This window comes from Cephus cinctus, unplaced genomic scaffold (genome assembly GCF_000341935.2).
Source record: "Cephus cinctus unplaced genomic scaffold, Ccin1 Ccin1_scaffold0693, whole genome shotgun sequence".
Taxonomy (NCBI): Eukaryota; Metazoa; Arthropoda; class Insecta; order Hymenoptera; family Cephidae; genus Cephus; species Cephus cinctus.
Window position 1 is genome coordinate 4194 of NW_014333316.1, and position 18237 is coordinate 22430.

An 18237-nucleotide genomic window follows, 5' to 3' on the forward strand; every position below is an offset into this window, starting at 1 on the left:
AATAAATATAGGAAAAGTAATACAAGCACTATGGAAACTGAGAGGGAACAGAGTCAACGAGAAATCAGAAATGAAGATAGAAATAAAGAAGTCAAAAAGTAGAAAAGTAAGGAATAGAGTTGAAAAGTAGAGAAGAAATGAGCAAAGTGATAAATAAGAAAGCAAAGAATTATATATAAAGAAATAAGGAAATAAACAAGAAATAAATATAGGAAAAGTAATACAAGCACTATGGAAACTGAGAGGGAACAGAGTCAAACGAGAAATCAGAAATGAAGATAGAAATAAAGAAGTCAAAAAGTAGAAAAGTAAGGAATGAGTTATAAATGTAGTGAAGAAACGAGGGAAGAGATAAGTGAGAAAGTAAAGAATGAAGGATAAAGAAATAAATATAGAAAAAGAAGAAGGTTGGAAATAGAAAAGAGGGGTATTTCCAAGAGACCAGTATATGAGACCGGCTCGAGGAAGAATGAGCGCTCGGAGTCCGGGCGCTGTCTTCGTCGCTTCCCCCACTCCCCCCCACTCGCCGAGTCCTGCGCGACGAAGTTGCGCGTACACAATTTTGGGCAATTTTCAGTACTTCTAAGTATTCTTGGCCAGGTTTTCTGATTTCCAACTGTTAATAGCCAAGAGAAAATCAAATTTTACTACTGATTTAAAGATGTTTTAATGAAATTAAAAACAAATTGAGGAGCAAATAGGAGCAAGTTGAGAGCAATTAATTCATTAAGAAAATCATATGAGAATCTACTTGGTTATTTGGAATAGCAGTAAAACAGATATTTTTCTGTTTTAATGAATTTTTTTTAATCATTGTATAAATATCTCCGCTCGTATGCTGCTCCTTATATGCCCCACCTGCCAGTCCTCGCTTACCTATTCTTTGGAAACTTCCTGGTCAATTAAAACCAACTGATCCTTCGTTATTTTGCCGGTAATGGAACGAGGAAGCGATTCTGACACGATTATTGTGTGAAAAGTCTATCCTCCGTGGCGGAAAGGTCATGAAAAATCATGGACAAGAATATTTGTACTGTTTGAAATGTATTGGAATACACAGAGAACATACACTGGGCGGACGGGATTCAAATTATTTAATTGACTAGTGTATTAGTATATGTGGCAAAAATATTTTCCCACCAAGAATTCACATTGATACCGGTGACGTAAATGTGGTTACAATTACAATTGCTATGATTAGATAATGCTGGATGAACAAGAAATTAAAAATTGAGAAAATCCAGATTGAAACATTGAAGAAAATGTTGATTGTTCAATGTTGATTGTTCAATGCTGTTTCCAATAGCACAGTAACAACAATGTAAAGTGAGACTCGTTCACATATTCTTGAATTCACCAGTACCGTTCGCATTCAGCATAAGAATGTTGGGATTTTCCTTCTCGAAGGCCGTGGCATCTCTACCTCCAGGTCGTTCCTCTTGGCCCCATTCTCCAAGAGCACCACGCATCACGTCCGGCTGTTGTCGCAGCTTCTCCTCCTCCTTCTGCGACATTACTACCAGTTTACGGTCATATGTAAGACAGCGTCGCATGAGAAAACTTTCTGTTCAATGACTTATATAAAATCACTCGAGATTCACTGACGAATGAATATTATAATTTATTTAAATTTACAAAGACACTTTTGTCGTAAGTGCAGAACCACGAGTAACTTCTGGGTACAATTTAAATTCGTTCCTCATTCTTTTCACAAACCTGTTTATCCTCTTGTGCGAATTTATCGAACATATTGGCGTACAGCTTCTTCTCTTTAGCCAGTTGCTTTTTAATGAGATTATTGCAAACTGCTATTTGCTTGGCAGCCGCTGCGTTCTTCAATTCCAGTTTTAGGACTTCCTGGAAGTCCTTAACGGCAATATCTGGTGATGCTAGTGCCAGGTAGGCTTGACCACGTCTGAAGAGAGCCTTTTCATTTTTCGGACTTAGTTCTAATACTTTGTTACAAGAATCCTTTGCCTCCACGTTCTGATCTGTTTTCAGGTAACATAGGGCGAGATTCAGATGCGCTGATACGAGCAGATTGTTTCTTTCCGTTTTAAGATCGCCATCGTAGTTACTATCGTAATCCAGAAATTCGATGACTTTCTTGTACATCTTAATAGCTAAGTTGTATTTGTTGGCTTTGAAGTATGTTGTTCCTTTTTCTTTGAAGAGTTTTGCTTGTTCAATTTTCTGTGGTGCTTCCAGGGACCAGCATTCCACACCCTGAATTATAGAAATAAAAAAAAATGACATTTACAATGAAAATGTTACGAAAATGTGAAATAATTTCTTTTTAGATGTAAAAGATACATTACCTTTTCAAAGCTCTTCAATTCGACAATGTACTCCACATCTGCATCAGGTGGAATGTTAAATTCAGGTTTTCCAGTCTTTTTAAATGCATATTTGCTTTTTATTTTCAGTCTCGATTTTTCGCCACTTTTGAAGCTTTCCAAAGCCTTCTCCACACCTTCGATAATTCCTGCATCTTCACCTTCTCCAAGAGGAAATTGAACTTCTCTCTCCTCAAAGACCTGATCATTGTATTTCCCCACCAAATGAACTGTAAAGAATAATTATTATTAGTCAATAATAAATGATTTGCAATTCTATACTCTATTTTGCTTAAGAAGTTACTACTTACTGTTTACCAATGCACTATCTTTAGGTGTTGCATATCCTTTTCCAGGAATAATTTGAAATCTCTCAATGCTTCCATCTTTATTAGGGCTCAGATCCTCTCCTTTCCAATCGATCATTTCAACCTAGGTAAATCATGAGTTGATAATCATTAGCAATGTATTTTACTCCAAAACATACAAATTTAAAATTATATACCTCAAATTTAAGAGTAGCATTTGGGGGAATAGTTGGTGGACTGCCACTTTGACCATAAGCATATTCAGGAGCACAAGTCAGCACAGCAACTTCTCCTTTTTTCATAGTGGCAATTCCAATATCCCATGCTTTAATAACACTACCTTTTCCCAAGTCAAATTGAAAAGGCTCGTGTCTGTCTTTGCTGGAGTCAAACTTTGTTCCATCCAATAATGTTCCAGTATAATGCACAGTGACTTTACTTCCTGCTGCTGGTGTTTCATCTCCTGTACCCCCCTTAATGATTTCTTTAAGAACTCCATTATCCTTAGAAGGAGAGATATCAATAGCAGCCATTCTGAAAGATACACCAAGAATTTAATTAAATCATAAATATTTTTATAAAAAAAAGTCATATGATACACAGTCTGCAGTTCAACATCAATTAAGAATTCTGCCCTTGATTAAGAAAACTACAAATTTTATGAATATTCCAAAAAAATGAAAGAAAACATTTGCAGAGACTCTTCTAGAAATGCCTTGTCCAGCCCACTTTAGATCAAGGAAATGACCACGCGAAAATTTTAATACAAACGCAAAGCATTTAATAAAGAAGCTAGCAAAATTACTTACACTTTTATAGAAGAAAAAGCGTCAGTTATTCTACAAAAATTATCTGTAACTTTCCTCAAAGATAATTTAAGGTGTTTTAACTTAGAAACTTTGTGAAATACTGTTTCAACTGAGATTAGTTGACAGAATGAATTCAACAGAATTTTCTAGAAAAGCCGCTCAAACGTTACACACCGCGCCGCTTGATAGTCGATAAATGAGAACAGTAGGACTACAATTACGATGACCGCCTGATCGTTTTCGACCACATTCATGTATTATATTGGTGGTGCGCAGCCCCGTAAAATGTGCATGCAATACTTCGTATTCCAGTTACCTATCTTATGAGGCGCTGCTGAGATTGCTAGAATTATACTGTTACAAATTCGCACGCTAAAATCACAGTATTCAGAAGCTATCAGGGCCGAAGTTACGATATATTAAACAGCAATTTCTTTCATCTCCGACTTCACCACGGTAATTTTTATGTGAATTACATAAAATAAAGCTAGTATACAAGTCAGGAATGATAGCGCTACAAAATTTATACGGATTACGGAGGAGTTGCATGCACGTTTTACAAGACTGCGCTCCATCTATACAATGCATGAACATGAACGAGGATTTCCAGACATTTCCAAAAGTCTCTCAATAGTTCTGTATAATTTTCTAAGAGTACGGGGGAAAATATTTTTTGCAAATATGAAATGTAAATGGTGGAATGTAATATTCCTTTGTCATACTTCCTTCATCGAAAGCGATTTTTACGAAAAAGACGCTTTTTAAGATTGTATGAAGTTGCCTGAGTATCGACCAAGAAGAAATCAGATTTATATCGAAGTTATAGGTACCCAAGCCATTATGTTCGGACCCGCCACTACTCCATTCATGATCTACTTCAGTTGCCTGGCTAATTTTCATCTAGTTACGCGTAAAGTTGTGATCGTTTTTTTTAGAAAATGAGTGCAAATATGCCTAAGAAACGTAAAATACTTAACGTGGACGATAAGTGTCGGATATGTCTATCTGAACAAGGATGCATGAGCGATATTTTCGCAGAGTCTATACAACCTCAGTTAGAGGATCTGACAAAGTGTACTTCTGTAGATGTATGTTTATATTATTTGATTAACTCATGACTTTTTTGGACTTAAATAATTTTTATACTTCGTTATTTATTCTAGATCGAGGATGACGAAGACTTACCAAAAAAGATTTGCCACGTGTGTCTTTACAAATTAGAAATGTGGAGTGAATTCAAGGAGCAGTTCATTCGAAGCAACGAGATGCTTCTTGAACTTTTGGTATTGCCAGAGACTGCAGACATTACAGTTAGTACTTTATTTTGTAGAATATATTGGAGTAATTAGGTACTCATTTCTATTAACTTGCAGATGTGCAAGAGAAAACATAATGAGGAGGAGCAAAGTAGTAAGGATAGTTTGTCTGAACTTCCTGAAAAGGTATAAAGAATTTTTTAATGTTTAGTTATTCTTTTTTTTTAAACAACCTGTACACCACTGATCATTTTTTTCAGAAGAAATCAAAGTCTGACATACCTCCCTTAATACCATTGGAGTTTGCTAGTGTTGACTGCGTAACAGATCAGACTGTATTGAACGAATTGTACATTCCTGAGGATGAATCAGTATTGGCTTCCAAGGATGCTTCTAAACAGATCGATGATGCTTTAGGTCAGCCGCAGGATGTTAAAGAGGAAGAAGTACAAGACGAAGGACAGACACGAGTAAAACATACCGCAGTTGGAATGAAGGTGAAATGTATTACCGGAAAGCGAGGTAGGACAACTGACAGACGTAAAGCGTCTACAAAACGTTGGGTCGCACGAAAAAAAGCTCTTTTAGCAGCAACAGGTGAAAATGCTTCTGATACAGATTCCATCGCATCGGATGACACGCAACTATCCCCGGTACAAAAAGCCAGAGCGAAGACTAACGCGGAAAAGGAGGTCGAGCGACAGAAGAGGTTATCTAAGGCACACAAGAACTTTGAATCAAACATGTCAAGTATTAGCGATATGAAGCAAGATGAAAATGACGTTGAATTCACTGGTGCTGAGTCAGAATCTAGGAAGACACTTTCTCAAAAGTCTGGAAATGGTGAGAATTCACGAAATGAGGAAAATTTGGAAGTTGAAGGTATTAACAAGAAACTAAAAGAGACACAAAAAAATAATGAAATGGTAAAGAACAGCAAGGGCTCAAACCCTGAAGGAGACGTTGCTCAGAATAAAAATTCTTTACCGAATGCGCACACAGAAGCAGCACCGACTGAATCTGAACAACCTGATACGGAGTTACATTCTGACAGTGCATTTAATCCTCATTCTGTTCGTTCCGAATTAAAGATTGGAGATGCAACGTATATAGTTACGTCTACGCTGGTTCTCTCTGAACCGCATTATCTGAACAAGACTCACCTGAACAATTCTTCACAAGATATAATCGGGTTAAGCGTAGATGAGAACAGTCAAGAACGTAACACAGACATCATTGATGCTGTGCAATTGCGCAGAGTCAATCCTAAGTCACCTGTACAGGATGAAAAGAAATTTATAGAGAGATGTTTGAACATTGAAGTGGAAGGTACTGAAGTTGAAGCTTTGCAGCGGGTTCAGGCAGAGCTTGCAACCTTTGTGGAAAATGACATGAGGCACAAATTGCTGGGTACACATAAAACTTCACCCCATAACGAGAAGGTAGACAGTAAACCTAAAGATTCCTTTCAGACTTTGGATCAGCAACTGAAGACCATAGTCGAGAAGGCTATAAAGAAAAATGTTGAATCATCGAAATTACGAACTATGTCTCCTGTTAAAACCACCATAAAAGCACGCAGTCAACAGAACAAGGAATACTCGTCAGCTCTTATGAAAGCTGCTCTACGTTCGGATATGTTCCAACCAAAGGTGCTCCTGGTGCGCCTTGATGTATCCAAAGCCAGTAAACATTACCAAATTAATAATATCCAAGCATTGGAAAAACCTAAACCAAAAAGTAGAAAAGTGACTCCACCGAGCGTTCCACTAGGTAAAAGACAACGCGTTCTACCGGCTAAATACTGCGACTTTAATACTACACTCCTGGATTCAGAGGAAGAGTATCTCCCAGAAGATAAAGTGTTGCCGTCAACATTAAAGGTATCTGGAATAAAAGTACAGAACAGAAAGACTTATGGTCCAGCATTGGCAAGGCAGGGTGCCACGACGAAACGTATGAAAGAAGAGGTCACAGCGACTCGCATTGACAAATCACTAAGTGAGAAACATCAGGGTGATTTGACATCTAAAACGTTGTCGACGACTAAGAAACCTGTAACCACAATTGAGAAAAGTTTAGACAAAGACAAGAGCATGGAGACTGGTAGCGATAGACACGTATGTGGTGTATGCAGTGATTCCTTCGGTACCTGGAAGGAAATAGAGGCTCACGTCCTGACCCACAAGGTAGAGGCAAGTCCGGCGAAGCAGAACAAGCACAGAATGATGCGTTGCAAAAGGTGTCACGAGATTGTTGAAGCGCGATACGTAAGGGTGCACGTGTGCCGGTCCAACAAAGCAGCCACCCATAAGTGTTATGTCTGCAACTCGACTTTTCGCACCGAAAAATTACTAGTACGTCACTTAGAGACTCACGAAGAGTCAGAGTTCCGACTAGAGAATGTTAAACGCAGCTCTGCCACGAAAAAAGCTCCTGAAGTCGCCAGCACGCAGCAGAATAACGTGCACGTAACCCAGGAGACAAAAACTGTAGAAAGTGCACCGGTTGTAAAGGTGCCGAAGCAGACGTACACGTGTTTCGTCTGTGACAAGATATTCACCGATGAGGAGGTCCTCAAAGATCATCTGCAAAAACACTGTGACGACATTAGTGAGGACGAGCAAAGCACTGGGAAGGAGCAATATCAGTGCGCCATCTGTGGCGAGACTCTAGAGTCTGAGGAAGTCCTGGAGAGTCACGTGGAAAAGCATCTCTTCGACGACGAGGATGATAATCCTAACCTGATAAGCATAACTAACGAACCGGAAAAGCAGGAGGGTAAAAATTTCCACAAATGCGCCCAGTGCTCCGAACAATTCGACTCGGAGATGTTACTCGTGATGCACATGCAGGCGCACGAGGAAGAGGCTGCTATAGCTGAGTGGGAGAAACGAGGATTAAATGTTCAACAAGATTATATCTGCGTCATCTGCGATCAGGTTTTTAGCAGGCAGGACGAACTCTCAGAGCATCTCGACGTTCATAATGGAAATGCTCAGGTCTGCTTCCTCTGCGAAAAGCCATTCTCAACCTTGGAGGATCTGCAAAAACATGTAGAATCCCATTAAGTTATTTCGTTTTCATCAAACAACTAATTGTGACTCTTACTCCATCAATCTACAATTTATACCTGCATAAATTACCTTTCGACAGTTCTTTTTCTTTTCTTTTGAAAATTACGAGTTTTCATCATTTCCAGCGATTTCTTATATACCACAATTGTAAAATGTCAATGCGATTTTGTTATTGTTATTGGAATTTTTAATTCAAGTAGGTGGAAGAAAAGACTTTTATATATATACAAGTACGAATTGGGACATTGAATGTGCATGATTCACGAGAATCAATTACTTTAAGAAAAATTGTCTCAATCATTAAATACGTAGAAGCATCATATGTTTATACTACGGTTAATGTAAACTGTAAATATATATATTATAATCACTAACGTTTTATGTAAGAAGTCTATAAATAAGTCAAAAGTTTCATTTCAAAACATCTGGTTATTATCAGCAGTAAAACCAAAAGTGCTGTCCTTGTATTTACTTATATTAACGTATATAAAATACACTAATGTTTAAGCGTCATCCAGTGTCTTGTATATATACGCATAGATAGATAATTAGCTAAATAGGGCTAATATTGACCACCATAATTGTTTGTTCAATTAGTCATACATTACACATGTGTAAAGTGACTGGGTCATGTTATATTATAAAGGTATGAATAAAAAAAAAACCTTAGGACTGAAATCTCATTATTGCGTTACTACTATTACAAAAAATTATTAGATCAAAAACATTGTGTTCTATCGTTTCATACCCAATTTTGGATGACAAGCGTGCAATCGAACTCACCTGTGTCGCTGGCCACAATGATTCTCACCCAGACAGAAGCTGTTTTCAAAAATATATTTTACGTAGGTCATTTATTAGATATACATAATAATAAATTTTTTTACACAAACTATAGTCTACATAACAACTTTATGGAATTCGTGTACATTTTCATCTGTTTTTTTTTTTTTTCGTTCGCGGATATTAATTTTTCTGCTGTCCTCGCTCATTTTCTCTCTTCAATAAGTGATGGGAGATACAATAGAGTGATTTTTAAAAAATAAACAAAATGAAAGGAGAAATCACTCGTAGATTTGTTTCGAAATTTCTATCGTTAGCTACTTCTTCTTTCTTCACTTTTTTTTTATGTACATAAATATTGTGAACAGCGATGCCCAATGCATTTGCATGATATACTTCCATCTTCTCTCTCTTTTCTCTTCTTATTTCCCATTATCTTTCTTCATTAGCTCTCGCATAATCGCACCTCTTGTATCACTAATATTTGGCTCCTGTGCTCAACTGCTAGTTTAATTTCTTTTTAATATTTTTTTTTCGCAATTACTGAAAACCTACGGCGCTTTGGTGCTTCAGTTATTAACTGAACGGAGCAGAGGGGTTCTGCGTGTAATTTTATTAAATTAATAATGCAATCGTCAGAAAGCCAGATATTAAAAAAAAAAAAAAATTCATACATATTTTCCAGATGTACTATAGGTTATATTTTGGTCCTCGATTAAACGTGGCAAATGATGATTAGTCCGTTGATAAATTCAACGGAGGATTAAAAGAAAAAAAGTAAGAGCCCGGATAATTCGGTCAACGTACCCGGAAGGAAAAGCTTGTTTTATATTTTGCGATTTTTACAAAAATTTGTATAGCCAATGAACAATTTTCTTGGCTACGATGAAAATTCCAGCGCAACATATTCCGAACTCGCGTACTCGCGAAAAGTTGTAACAATTCTTTCTTTTTTTAATACAGTGAATCATCTTTTTCTTCGAGTATACCGTTAGCAGTAAGAAAATTCTTTCGGATAAACTATACAATTCACGCGAGTGTCTCGACGGAATTTAATGAGCGACGTTAATTTAAGACTGAAATAATATAATAGTCTTCTAAAGGATACAGCTGAGGATCACGACGCTACTGGGATTAATGTTTATTAGACGTTTCGCATTCATATGAGCATGGGATCGCGTCGCGACGCTCTTATAAACTTGATCTTTCCTCCCTTTCTATCTCGCTGAGCAAAATCATAACGCCCTCGCGTGAAAAACAAAACTATATACACTGGTGGAACAATGAAAGAATTCCGTAACGCTCTTATATATTTATGTATGTATATATATATGTTTTTAAGGCCAAGAATGACAAAAAATCATCTGGCCATTAGAAATGCGTTTAGAGAATTGGAGATTTGGCGTTTCGCTATATTTTTTCCATTCTTTTCTTCGTTTGGGTCCCAATTTTTTTCTTTCGATTCGTTTGCACTCGAAACATTCATTTCTCCATATACGGATTGGCATTCCGATCGATCTTGGTTTTTTTTCTTTTTTTTTCTTATGAATGTAATATACTTCGTTTAATCAGAATTCTACGCTTTTCGTTTAAACGACAGTAATTAACTCGCTGTATAATTGCTACACCGTTCGACAGTAACATTATGTACAATGACACCACTTAGATAGACGTTAGATTGCAATAGTACTTCTCTTTAATAACAAATAAATTAAATATAACCCGTGTCGTATCGGCCGAAAGGAAAAAATCAAAAAAGAAACATGGACGTGTGCAGAGAGGGAGTGGGTGGTGGAAATTCTTAACAATAACAATGACGGGTTACAGTAATGCAAGGACTGTACAGGCCCCTTATTGAAAATCTAAAATCGGCCTTAACAGCGTTCCTCCATTCTTTTACTCTCTTCGCGTACTTCTCTTCTCCCGGAGTTTTCTACATTCAATCGATGAATTTAACCGCTAACCTAGCTGTCCTAAAATACTCATCGATTCGTAAGTGCGTCCTAAGCGTAAAGAGAAAGGTATGCGTAAAGCATACAAGAATTTATTTTAAGCCGCCCTATGGATACATTATACGATATAAAGTATCAGAAGACGCAGAAACAAGGTAGGAGCGCGAATTGTGAAAATATTTTGGAATTTCGTTGACTCGTCGTCAGTCGGGGAAAGTAAAAATACAAAAAGAAACAAAAAAAAAAGGAAAAAACTGAGAAAGAGGAAAGGAAGGGAAAATATTATTCTTTGTATCTTTCACTCGGTCGTACAATTTACAACGCGCACTTTCATCGACTTTTTGCCACCGGGTAACAAGAACCGGAAACACTAGCATCCTCTCATCATCATTCATGCATCATACTGAAAAAGGGTTTCCTTTGACACTTTCGAATGAAAGAGAAAGATAACCTTATCGGAAAAAGTTCTCCAGCTTATTACAAGGATTCGCCCTGTCTAGTTCACAGTCGGCACGAAGTTTCATAAGGTGGCTGTCACGACGGATGTCTTTGTGAATCTGCTGAACAAGAGGCGGGCGAGGCTCATTTTCTTCCCGAAGAGTTGATAATAAATTTGGCTTTTTTTTTCTTCAAATTTTTTTAAGTGAAACGCACGACAACGCGTTAATGTTTACTGCGACACCAGGTCCACATAGTTCGCCGGATAGAGACCTACTCTTCCGTCTTTTCTTCCTTTACACCAGCCTTGCTCGTCCTCGTCCTCCAATTTCTCGAAGATATCACCTAAAATGATTCACTGATTCCCATCTGCCTAAGCCACCTCTTTATCATGCACCAACGATACATTTTAAAAATCTTACCTTGCTTGAAGCTCAACTCGTCAGCTTCAGCGCCCTCGTAATCGTAGAGTGCCCTCACAGGAACACCTGGTTCTCCATTATCGACAAGAGGTTCACCGGCATCCTCGTCCCATTCCTCCTCCTCGAAGGGATTCGATTCCTGCTTCGCACTAGTGCCATTCCTACGTAACGGGGATGATAAGGAATTAACTAATTATTTTCAGCAGATCAAATATTCAAGTTAATGGATCGATTCGATACTCACGTGATGGTCGCAGTCCTGTTCACCGTGCTGGCTTCGTGGTTATTCTTCTCCAACGTTTGTTTGCTCGAACTAATCGTGTCGGTTTTTGCATCGCCGTGATTACCATCGTTTGATATTACACGGGCGCTGGATTTTGCCTTCGCCTTGTGATTTACAGGTGGAAATTCCTAAGTAGATTAGGGAGACTTTAATTAGTACAATTTATCATTGTTGCTATTTAAACAGTGCTACGTGCAGACGACCAGGTCAGTGCAGTGTCGGTTATAAGAATTTTAAGCTACTCTTCATCCATTTTCAATATTATGAAATTATGATGTTCGTGCAACTTGGACGCATGTTGAAAAAAACAATTATGTATATAGTAACATGCTACAAGATGCACATTCAATGTAAATTTTTGTCGATAATATTATAAGGCACTGTTACACATGACTTTAAATCAATAGGTAGCATATTATTCTGTTTCTACATAAATTCCCGTGTGACAAATCAACAAATCGTACCTTAACGGGACTCGTTTCATGATTCAAGCAATAATAACGGACTTGATGGAATTCTACCGCTAAACACATATATTCCACACGAGTTAGTTGCATTAAAAATAAAACATTGCGATGTTCGCGAAAGCTCGAGGGCCAGCAAGTAAGTATAATCGTGCGTTTTCCGTGTACGCGCGCGTTCGATATGACCCTTCTGCGTGGTTCTTGAGTTGGAGAGAGGAGAGAAGGTGAAAAAAAGAAAGAGAGAGAGAGAGAGAGAGAGAGAGAGAGAAAAGAAAAGTATCGAGTAAATATAAAGGAAAACATCATTACATGCAGATCCTCGCCAACAGGACGCTGATTGATGAGAGTGATCGATCCGGCTGGTAGAGCCTCCTTGGATTTGGAGCGAAAAGAAAAGTATCGAGTAAAGCGCGTTCGATATGACCCTTCTGCGTGGTTCTTGAGTTGGAGAGAGGAGAGAAGGTGAAAAAAAGAAAGAGAGAGAGAGAGAGAGAGAGAGAGAGAGAAAAGAAAAGTATCGAGTAAATATAAAGGAAAACATCATTACATGCAGATCCTCGCCAACAGGACGCTGATTGATGAGAGTGATCGATCCGGCTGGTAGAGCCTCCTTGGATTTGGAGCCCTTGGTGATCTCGCGGAATTCCTCTGTGTAATCCTGCATAAAATAGCAACACCCACACAATAACATGCAGGCATTCCAAAAAAAAAACAAGAAATACTGCGGGAAGAACTAATCGATTACTCTAAGGAAGGTGCACCTTGCATAGGCGAACAACCTTCACAGCGAGTTTCTGATTTCTCTAAGTATATTAAAGGGGGTTACAGGGCAGGTGGGATTAAATTATTTAAAAAAGTAAATAAATCTTTAAGAATAACAGGAAACGAGAGACAAGTGGAACGAACGCGCTACAGATTCTTCTTTTTTCCTTGTCGCTTGTTCCTTCGTTCTATCGATTATCGAAAATCCCAATCATGAGCAAAGGGTGCCTGTCTGTTACATGCGCTGCATAATGGCCAACTTCATCTTGATACTTGAGCGCTCATATTTACCTCAAATTGGGGCCAATTCATGGCCATGTTCACGCCATGATTGTTCGACCACCATTTCAAGTCCTTCTCGTGATCCGCATTGTTGATCGTGTGGTAGAACTCCTCGTATATTTGTGGCAGCCTGAAAATGAAGATGATCCTTTAATGAGAGTTGGCACTCGGTGATAGGACCCGGTATGGAGAAAATGAATGTTACCCCACAGTCTCGGGTGATAAAGTAATACTCACACTGGATCCTGAGATATGTTTAGGCACTTGTGAATGCCAAATAGAACGTCTTTGAAGAACTGTAATCGCTGCGCCTCCATTTCCTGACACTTCTCAAAGACCTGGGTCATGTCCTCCATGTACTTTGGATTGTACTGATTGATCTCCTGAAGCGCAGCCTCGTACTTTTCCTTGGCCTTCTGGACCTCTTCCTTCGTCTTCTGCACTCTGTCCTGCATCTTCTTCACCTGATCGACAGAGGCATCCCTAATCAGCCTTTGAGCTCCATCCCAAGTGAGCGACATTCAAATTCAAGACAAAGATCAGGCCGAAACGTATAATGGCTTTTGCACTTTCATTCGTAACAAAAATTTATATTTTCTTTGATCCCCGTGACTTCACCCTCGAGCAATGATAAATAAAACAAATAAAAAGTAAAAAATGTCTAATACTTCCAAAGACGTTCACAAATCCAGTGCCAAGAATATCAAATTATTGAGAAGTTAATATCTCACGTGGTGATATCTCAAAATAAAACTACAGTTCCCTTTTCATCTAGCAGAGTTCCATAGTTCTGATGATTTTTAACAATAGTTCTGGCCATTTAGCTAAAAAAGAAAACGACAATCATAAAACTCAGATGTTAACTTTTTGTCCAGCATCCCACATCCGAAAATTTATTTAAACAGTAATGAATTTGATAAATTTTAACGAACTTTATCGGTCCTCATAGTTTTTAACAGTAGTTCTGGCCCGTTAATTTAAAAAACAATTAATCACCAGAACTGTTGGCAAAAACTATGAGGAACTATAAAGTTAGTTAAAATCTATCAAATTCATTACAGTTTACTTTAGCTAAATGACGACAACTATTGTTAAAAACCATCAGGACTTGTGGAACTTTGCTGGATGCAAAAAGAACTGTAGCTTTATTTTGAGATGCCACCACATGAGATGCTAGCTTTACAATCATGAATACCAAATCGAAGAAAAATTCTACACAATATTACCAGAAAGCGTGCGTCTTTCAAAATTTTGTCAAATACCTGCCACAGTCGACCTTTACACTAAAAAGTACAATTATGAAAGTATTGTTGAAAAAAAAAAAAACATCTACTCAAGCAGCAGATAGTAGTAACGATTGAAAAATGACAGCGTTTTACGTGTAAAAGGGCTTTAACCATAAGTCCGCTAAGTAATGCTTACCAAGAGAGCTTTCTGTAACGGAGAGACAAAAAAAAACAAAGAAAAATGATTAAAACATGCCACATGCAACATTATTATACATACAAGCTCAACGTCTCCTATCTTAGAATTCCTAAGGCACTTTCGCACTCTGAGGCCCCATGCACCACATCCACGTTTTGTCATCTAGAAACGTCGTTACAGTGGCTTTAGGTAGGGACCCGATTCGCATTCAGAATTTTCGACGATCGATGAAAACGTGCCGATGTGTGATTGATAATCTAACGGGAACGTAGTGTAGGGCCGATGAGAAAGGGTATCACAGCGACATAAAAGAGCAAATAGTAGCGACGACGACGCAGCCCTAGTCGAGTACGTGAATATTGTCAATCGTCTTTTATAAACGGTTCAAGAAGCTCTTGCGCGATATTCAACGCAGAGTCATACGAAATCAGTAAGTCATAAAGACAATACATAGGTATAATATATTGTACAAACAAACAGACAAAAAGCAAACCATGCAAAATTTCTGGCAAGACACATCGGTGTATGCAGTGACATACGTTTTCAGAGCCTCGGGCCATCTGAAAACAATCGTTGCTAAAGAAGAAGAATTGTCGGATCTACCGTAATGGGGAAACAGAAAATGCGTCAACGGATGCAGTTATCTAATACCGAAAGAGTCGTTACAATACCGCTGATGCAGTTAGTTTGGACAGTCAATTTTACATTTTCAAACTTTTTCCTACAGGAAAAAAAGATATGTCCTTCCATTTCGTTAACTGGCATCGATCCGTAAAACCTTGTACGACGACGGGCATTATCGGGAGGAATGAGAAAAAGTCTGAAAGCTCGTACAAGTGTCAAATGGAGTGACTATAGTTTTAATGAGAATAAGAATGATCACACGTGGTAATAGTGAAAAGGAGAGTTCTAGCTGCTGTATGAAAACAAAAATCGAAGTACCTGATCAGGTGAGAGCGAACTATCCGCAGACGCGTTGCGCTCCATATTCGCTGCCGTTCTCTCCGTCTTGCAGCTGTTGTGATACTCGGACTTTGCCTTCTCGACCTTCTGAAGAAGCTTCGCCCAGGGTTTCTGAGCCTTCTTGAACGAGTCCTCCATCTCCTTGCGCTCCTTCAGAGTCATCATGGACTGGAGAGGCCGAAGAAGAACAAAATGAGAAATGCGATTTCATCTCAGAGCCAAGCGATGCTCATGACAGTCATGACGATGACGACGCGTCACGCGCGACGGCAGAGACAATGTATAATGATGATAAAAGAAAAAAGAATTACATTCATACCTTGTGATAAGTGTCCTTCTGCCACGTCTTCACCTGCTGTATTATATCGTTGCACAGATTCTCCTTGACCCTGAGGTGGAGGTCGCAGAGTCTGTCAGACTCAACCAGGACGCCCTTCCAGGCAGCCTCCGTGGTCCCGTATTCGGGTCCCTTTTCGATCTTGTCATTCCAATTCTTGGACCAGCTCTTCAGCGCCTTGGCGTAGCTCTTCTCGATCTCGGCGCGTTCCTGGACCAGAGCGATCAGACTGTCGCAGAGCTTGTGACCGTCCTCGATCCTCTTGGTGGTGCGTTTGTAGTTGCCAGGCTCCCAGAAGGAGTCCGTCGTGGCTATGAGCATATTGTCGTCGCTGTGATGTGACATCTTAACCTAAGACAGTGAACCCAGCTGACCTGAAACAGCAAGAGAAGGAAATAAACCCAGTGCCCAAGGGTCAGAGGTCATCGTCGTTAGGACCTGAACTAACGGTTTTGAGATCATTCACGAGTGACCTGCTTGCCGAGCACACGACGTCGGGCAAGTATCTCACATAGCACAAAACGTCCAACTATAAATTGAATACATAGGTGTTCCCGTAGGTGAAACACATGGAATTGCGATGAAAGTCATTTTCAGCAGTGAGCTAGTGGAACGCGTTTATTGGATTATGGGCCGGCGATCATCGATTGGCCCAATTTGCGAAGCCATTACAAATCCAATCCGTGGAATGTGGTACCTATATGTATATACCTGTCCCAACGTCCCTTCGGCATACAAGCTACGTACATATGTACCTGCAGGAATAAATGCTGACCTGGAACGTAACCACGTGTCACGCGATCATCAATTTTGAAATTCATTACCATTTGCATCTGAATCTCCGCGGTATCATTTTAATTCGAACAGCTCTAGTGGTTACATCGAACAGTACAATTCATCAGTGTCAAATAAAATATCCATAATTTCTCTTCCTGTTCAATTCAACTTTCATGAATGCAAAACCCTAGCAACGATCGAGCAAGATTATTTTGTTATTGACTTTCCAATATAGATCTCTTATCTATATCTGTAATCCATGTTTCGTATCGACTGATCAGTTCGATCACTGTTTTATATACCGTTTAAGGAACGCCACCGGGTTACGACTTTCATAACGACATTCTCGAGGGAACTGGCGGATGCCAAGAAACGTCCTTGCGACTGAGTAAAGTACTATACTGATTACTGGTCTCGATCAATGCGACCATCAATTAATTGATCATTTGAAAGATTAAAAAACTCAGAATCAACGCCGAGTCAGATAAGACAAATTTGACTCGCCCCATTTTTACGTAAAGTCCCATAAGTATATATACAAGTAACACACGATCCATTCAAGTAAATATCAATTATACAGATATTAAAGTAATCAATTCCTTTTCCGTTTGACGTTATCATTCACAGAAATGAGATCATCATGGAATAATTGTATCTCCACAAGGAGTGAAATCTTATCATTTCAAGACGATTAGAGCGTCTTGACAAGATTCGCGTTATCTCGTAGTTTTCGTCGTGGCAAAGCAATGCTCGCTTTTGTTCGATAAGAGCCAAAGAAGAAATACCAGTCAAGCGAAAAATCGAGCGATAGATCGGCCAATGAAAATCCATAAGGAAAGGCAGAAGCATGAAACAACCCAAGGAAAATTGTTAGCGACGCCTCCGTTCTCTGGACATATTTATGTACGTGAAGGTAACCTGCTGCATCTACTATATAATGTGTATCGGCACACAAGTCCACGTCCAGTGTACACAAGAGGCTCTGATCTATGTGGATTACGATATAGAGATCTACGACCCATAACGAGTCCATTATCCCCTCACGCTATTCTTGTAACGACTCTTCCTGGGATAGTAGTAGGTACAGTCAGAGCACGGACTGAACCTTTACATCACAGGGAGCTTTCAATATAATCAGAGGCGATCAAAACCATATATGTATATACTTGTGGACGCCTGAATCCAATGGGTCAATAGGCGTCTCGCGTCATCTTGATATTAATGAACAGCCCGTTGGCGTTAGACCATTCGGGAATGTGTCACTGCCTGACGGAGTCCGATTCACATGTATCAATAGACTATCTGAAAGGATCCGGTAGAACAATGCTCAACGCTAGACGAAGAGTCCAGGATGGTTATTGGTAATGAGACGACGCGATATATATATATATATATAGGCGTGGTGGATGTTTTCAGGAAGACGAGATCGAGGATAAATAAAAGTATAAAAGAACGTGAAAGAAGTCGACGTGGGCAGTGGAATGCCGTCTGGTCGGATAGGAACGGTCAATGTTCAGAAGAAGGTCGGATGAAGGTTCCCGTACGATTACGTAGCTTTAAATT

At 39.1% G+C, this 18237-nt stretch overlaps 3 protein-coding genes across 14 annotated transcripts in view; 1 reads left to right on the plus strand and 2 right to left on the minus strand.

Annotated features, from left to right (window-relative positions):
• Window positions 1-1025: 1025 nt before the first annotated feature.
• On the minus strand, window positions 1026-3722 carry LOC107269982 (peptidyl-prolyl cis-trans isomerase FKBP4). Of its 3 annotated transcripts, none has more exons than XM_025087380.1 (6): window positions 3628-3722; window positions 2842-3178; window positions 2648-2768; window positions 2319-2566; window positions 1717-2226; window positions 1026-1505 (listed from the first exon to the last, which is right to left on the minus strand). In XM_025087380.1, the coding sequence occupies exons 1-6, from the start codon at window positions 3705-3707 to the stop codon at window positions 1338-1340; spliced, it is 1464 nt and encodes a 487-aa protein (XP_024943148.1). In that variant the 5' UTR covers window positions 3708-3722; the 3' UTR covers window positions 1026-1337. The 3 variants fall into 3 exon arrangements, with proteins under 3 accessions (XP_024943148.1, XP_015599993.1, XP_024943149.1); XM_015744507.2 differs by having other exon boundaries at window positions 3454-3684; XM_025087381.1 differs by having other exon boundaries at window positions 1300-1516.
• Window positions 3723-3981: 259 nt separating this feature from the next.
• Window positions 3982-8464, plus strand: LOC107269979. 4 transcript variants are annotated; one of them, XM_015744495.2, is made up of 5 exons: window positions 3983-4279; window positions 4389-4541; window positions 4617-4763; window positions 4827-4895; window positions 4970-8464. In XM_015744495.2, the coding sequence occupies exons 2-5, from the start codon at window positions 4392-4394 to the stop codon at window positions 7778-7780; spliced, it is 3177 nt and encodes a 1058-aa protein (XP_015599981.1). In that variant the 5' UTR covers window positions 3983-4279; window positions 4389-4391; the 3' UTR covers window positions 7781-8464. The 4 variants fall into 4 exon arrangements, with proteins under 4 accessions (XP_015599982.1, XP_015599981.1, XP_015599983.1 ...); XM_015744497.2 differs by having other exon boundaries at window positions 3984-4541; window positions 4970-5231; window positions 5328-8464; XM_015744496.2 differs by having other exon boundaries at window positions 3982-4541; window positions 4973-8464.
• A 262-nt stretch (window positions 8465-8726) lies between these two features.
• LOC107269980 (protein kinase C and casein kinase substrate in neurons protein 1) overlaps window positions 8727-18237 on the minus strand; it is a 28628-nt gene continuing 19117 nt past the window's right edge. For 2 of the 7 annotated variants that reach the window (XM_015744498.2, XM_015744501.2), the window contains exons 2-10: window positions 15880-16271; window positions 15540-15728; window positions 15137-15157; window positions 13410-13636; window positions 13182-13302; window positions 12676-12786; window positions 11626-11792; window positions 11382-11542; window positions 8727-11304 (exon numbers count right to left, since the gene is read on the minus strand). In XM_015744498.2, the coding sequence (XP_015599984.1) occupies window positions 11192-11304; window positions 11382-11542; window positions 11626-11792; window positions 12676-12786; window positions 13182-13302; window positions 13410-13636; window positions 15137-15157; window positions 15540-15728; window positions 15880-16242 (1473 nt within the window). In that variant the 5' untranslated portion in view covers window positions 16243-16271 and the 3' untranslated portion in view covers window positions 8727-11191. Of the gene's footprint in view, window positions 11305-11381; window positions 11543-11625; window positions 11793-12437; window positions 12508-12675; window positions 12787-13181; window positions 13303-13409; window positions 13637-14594; window positions 14607-15136; window positions 15158-15539; window positions 15729-15879; window positions 16272-18237 lie in introns of all 7 variants that reach the window. The other 5 variants (XM_015744499.2, XM_015744502.2, XM_015744503.2 and 2 more) reach the window with 5 other exon arrangements.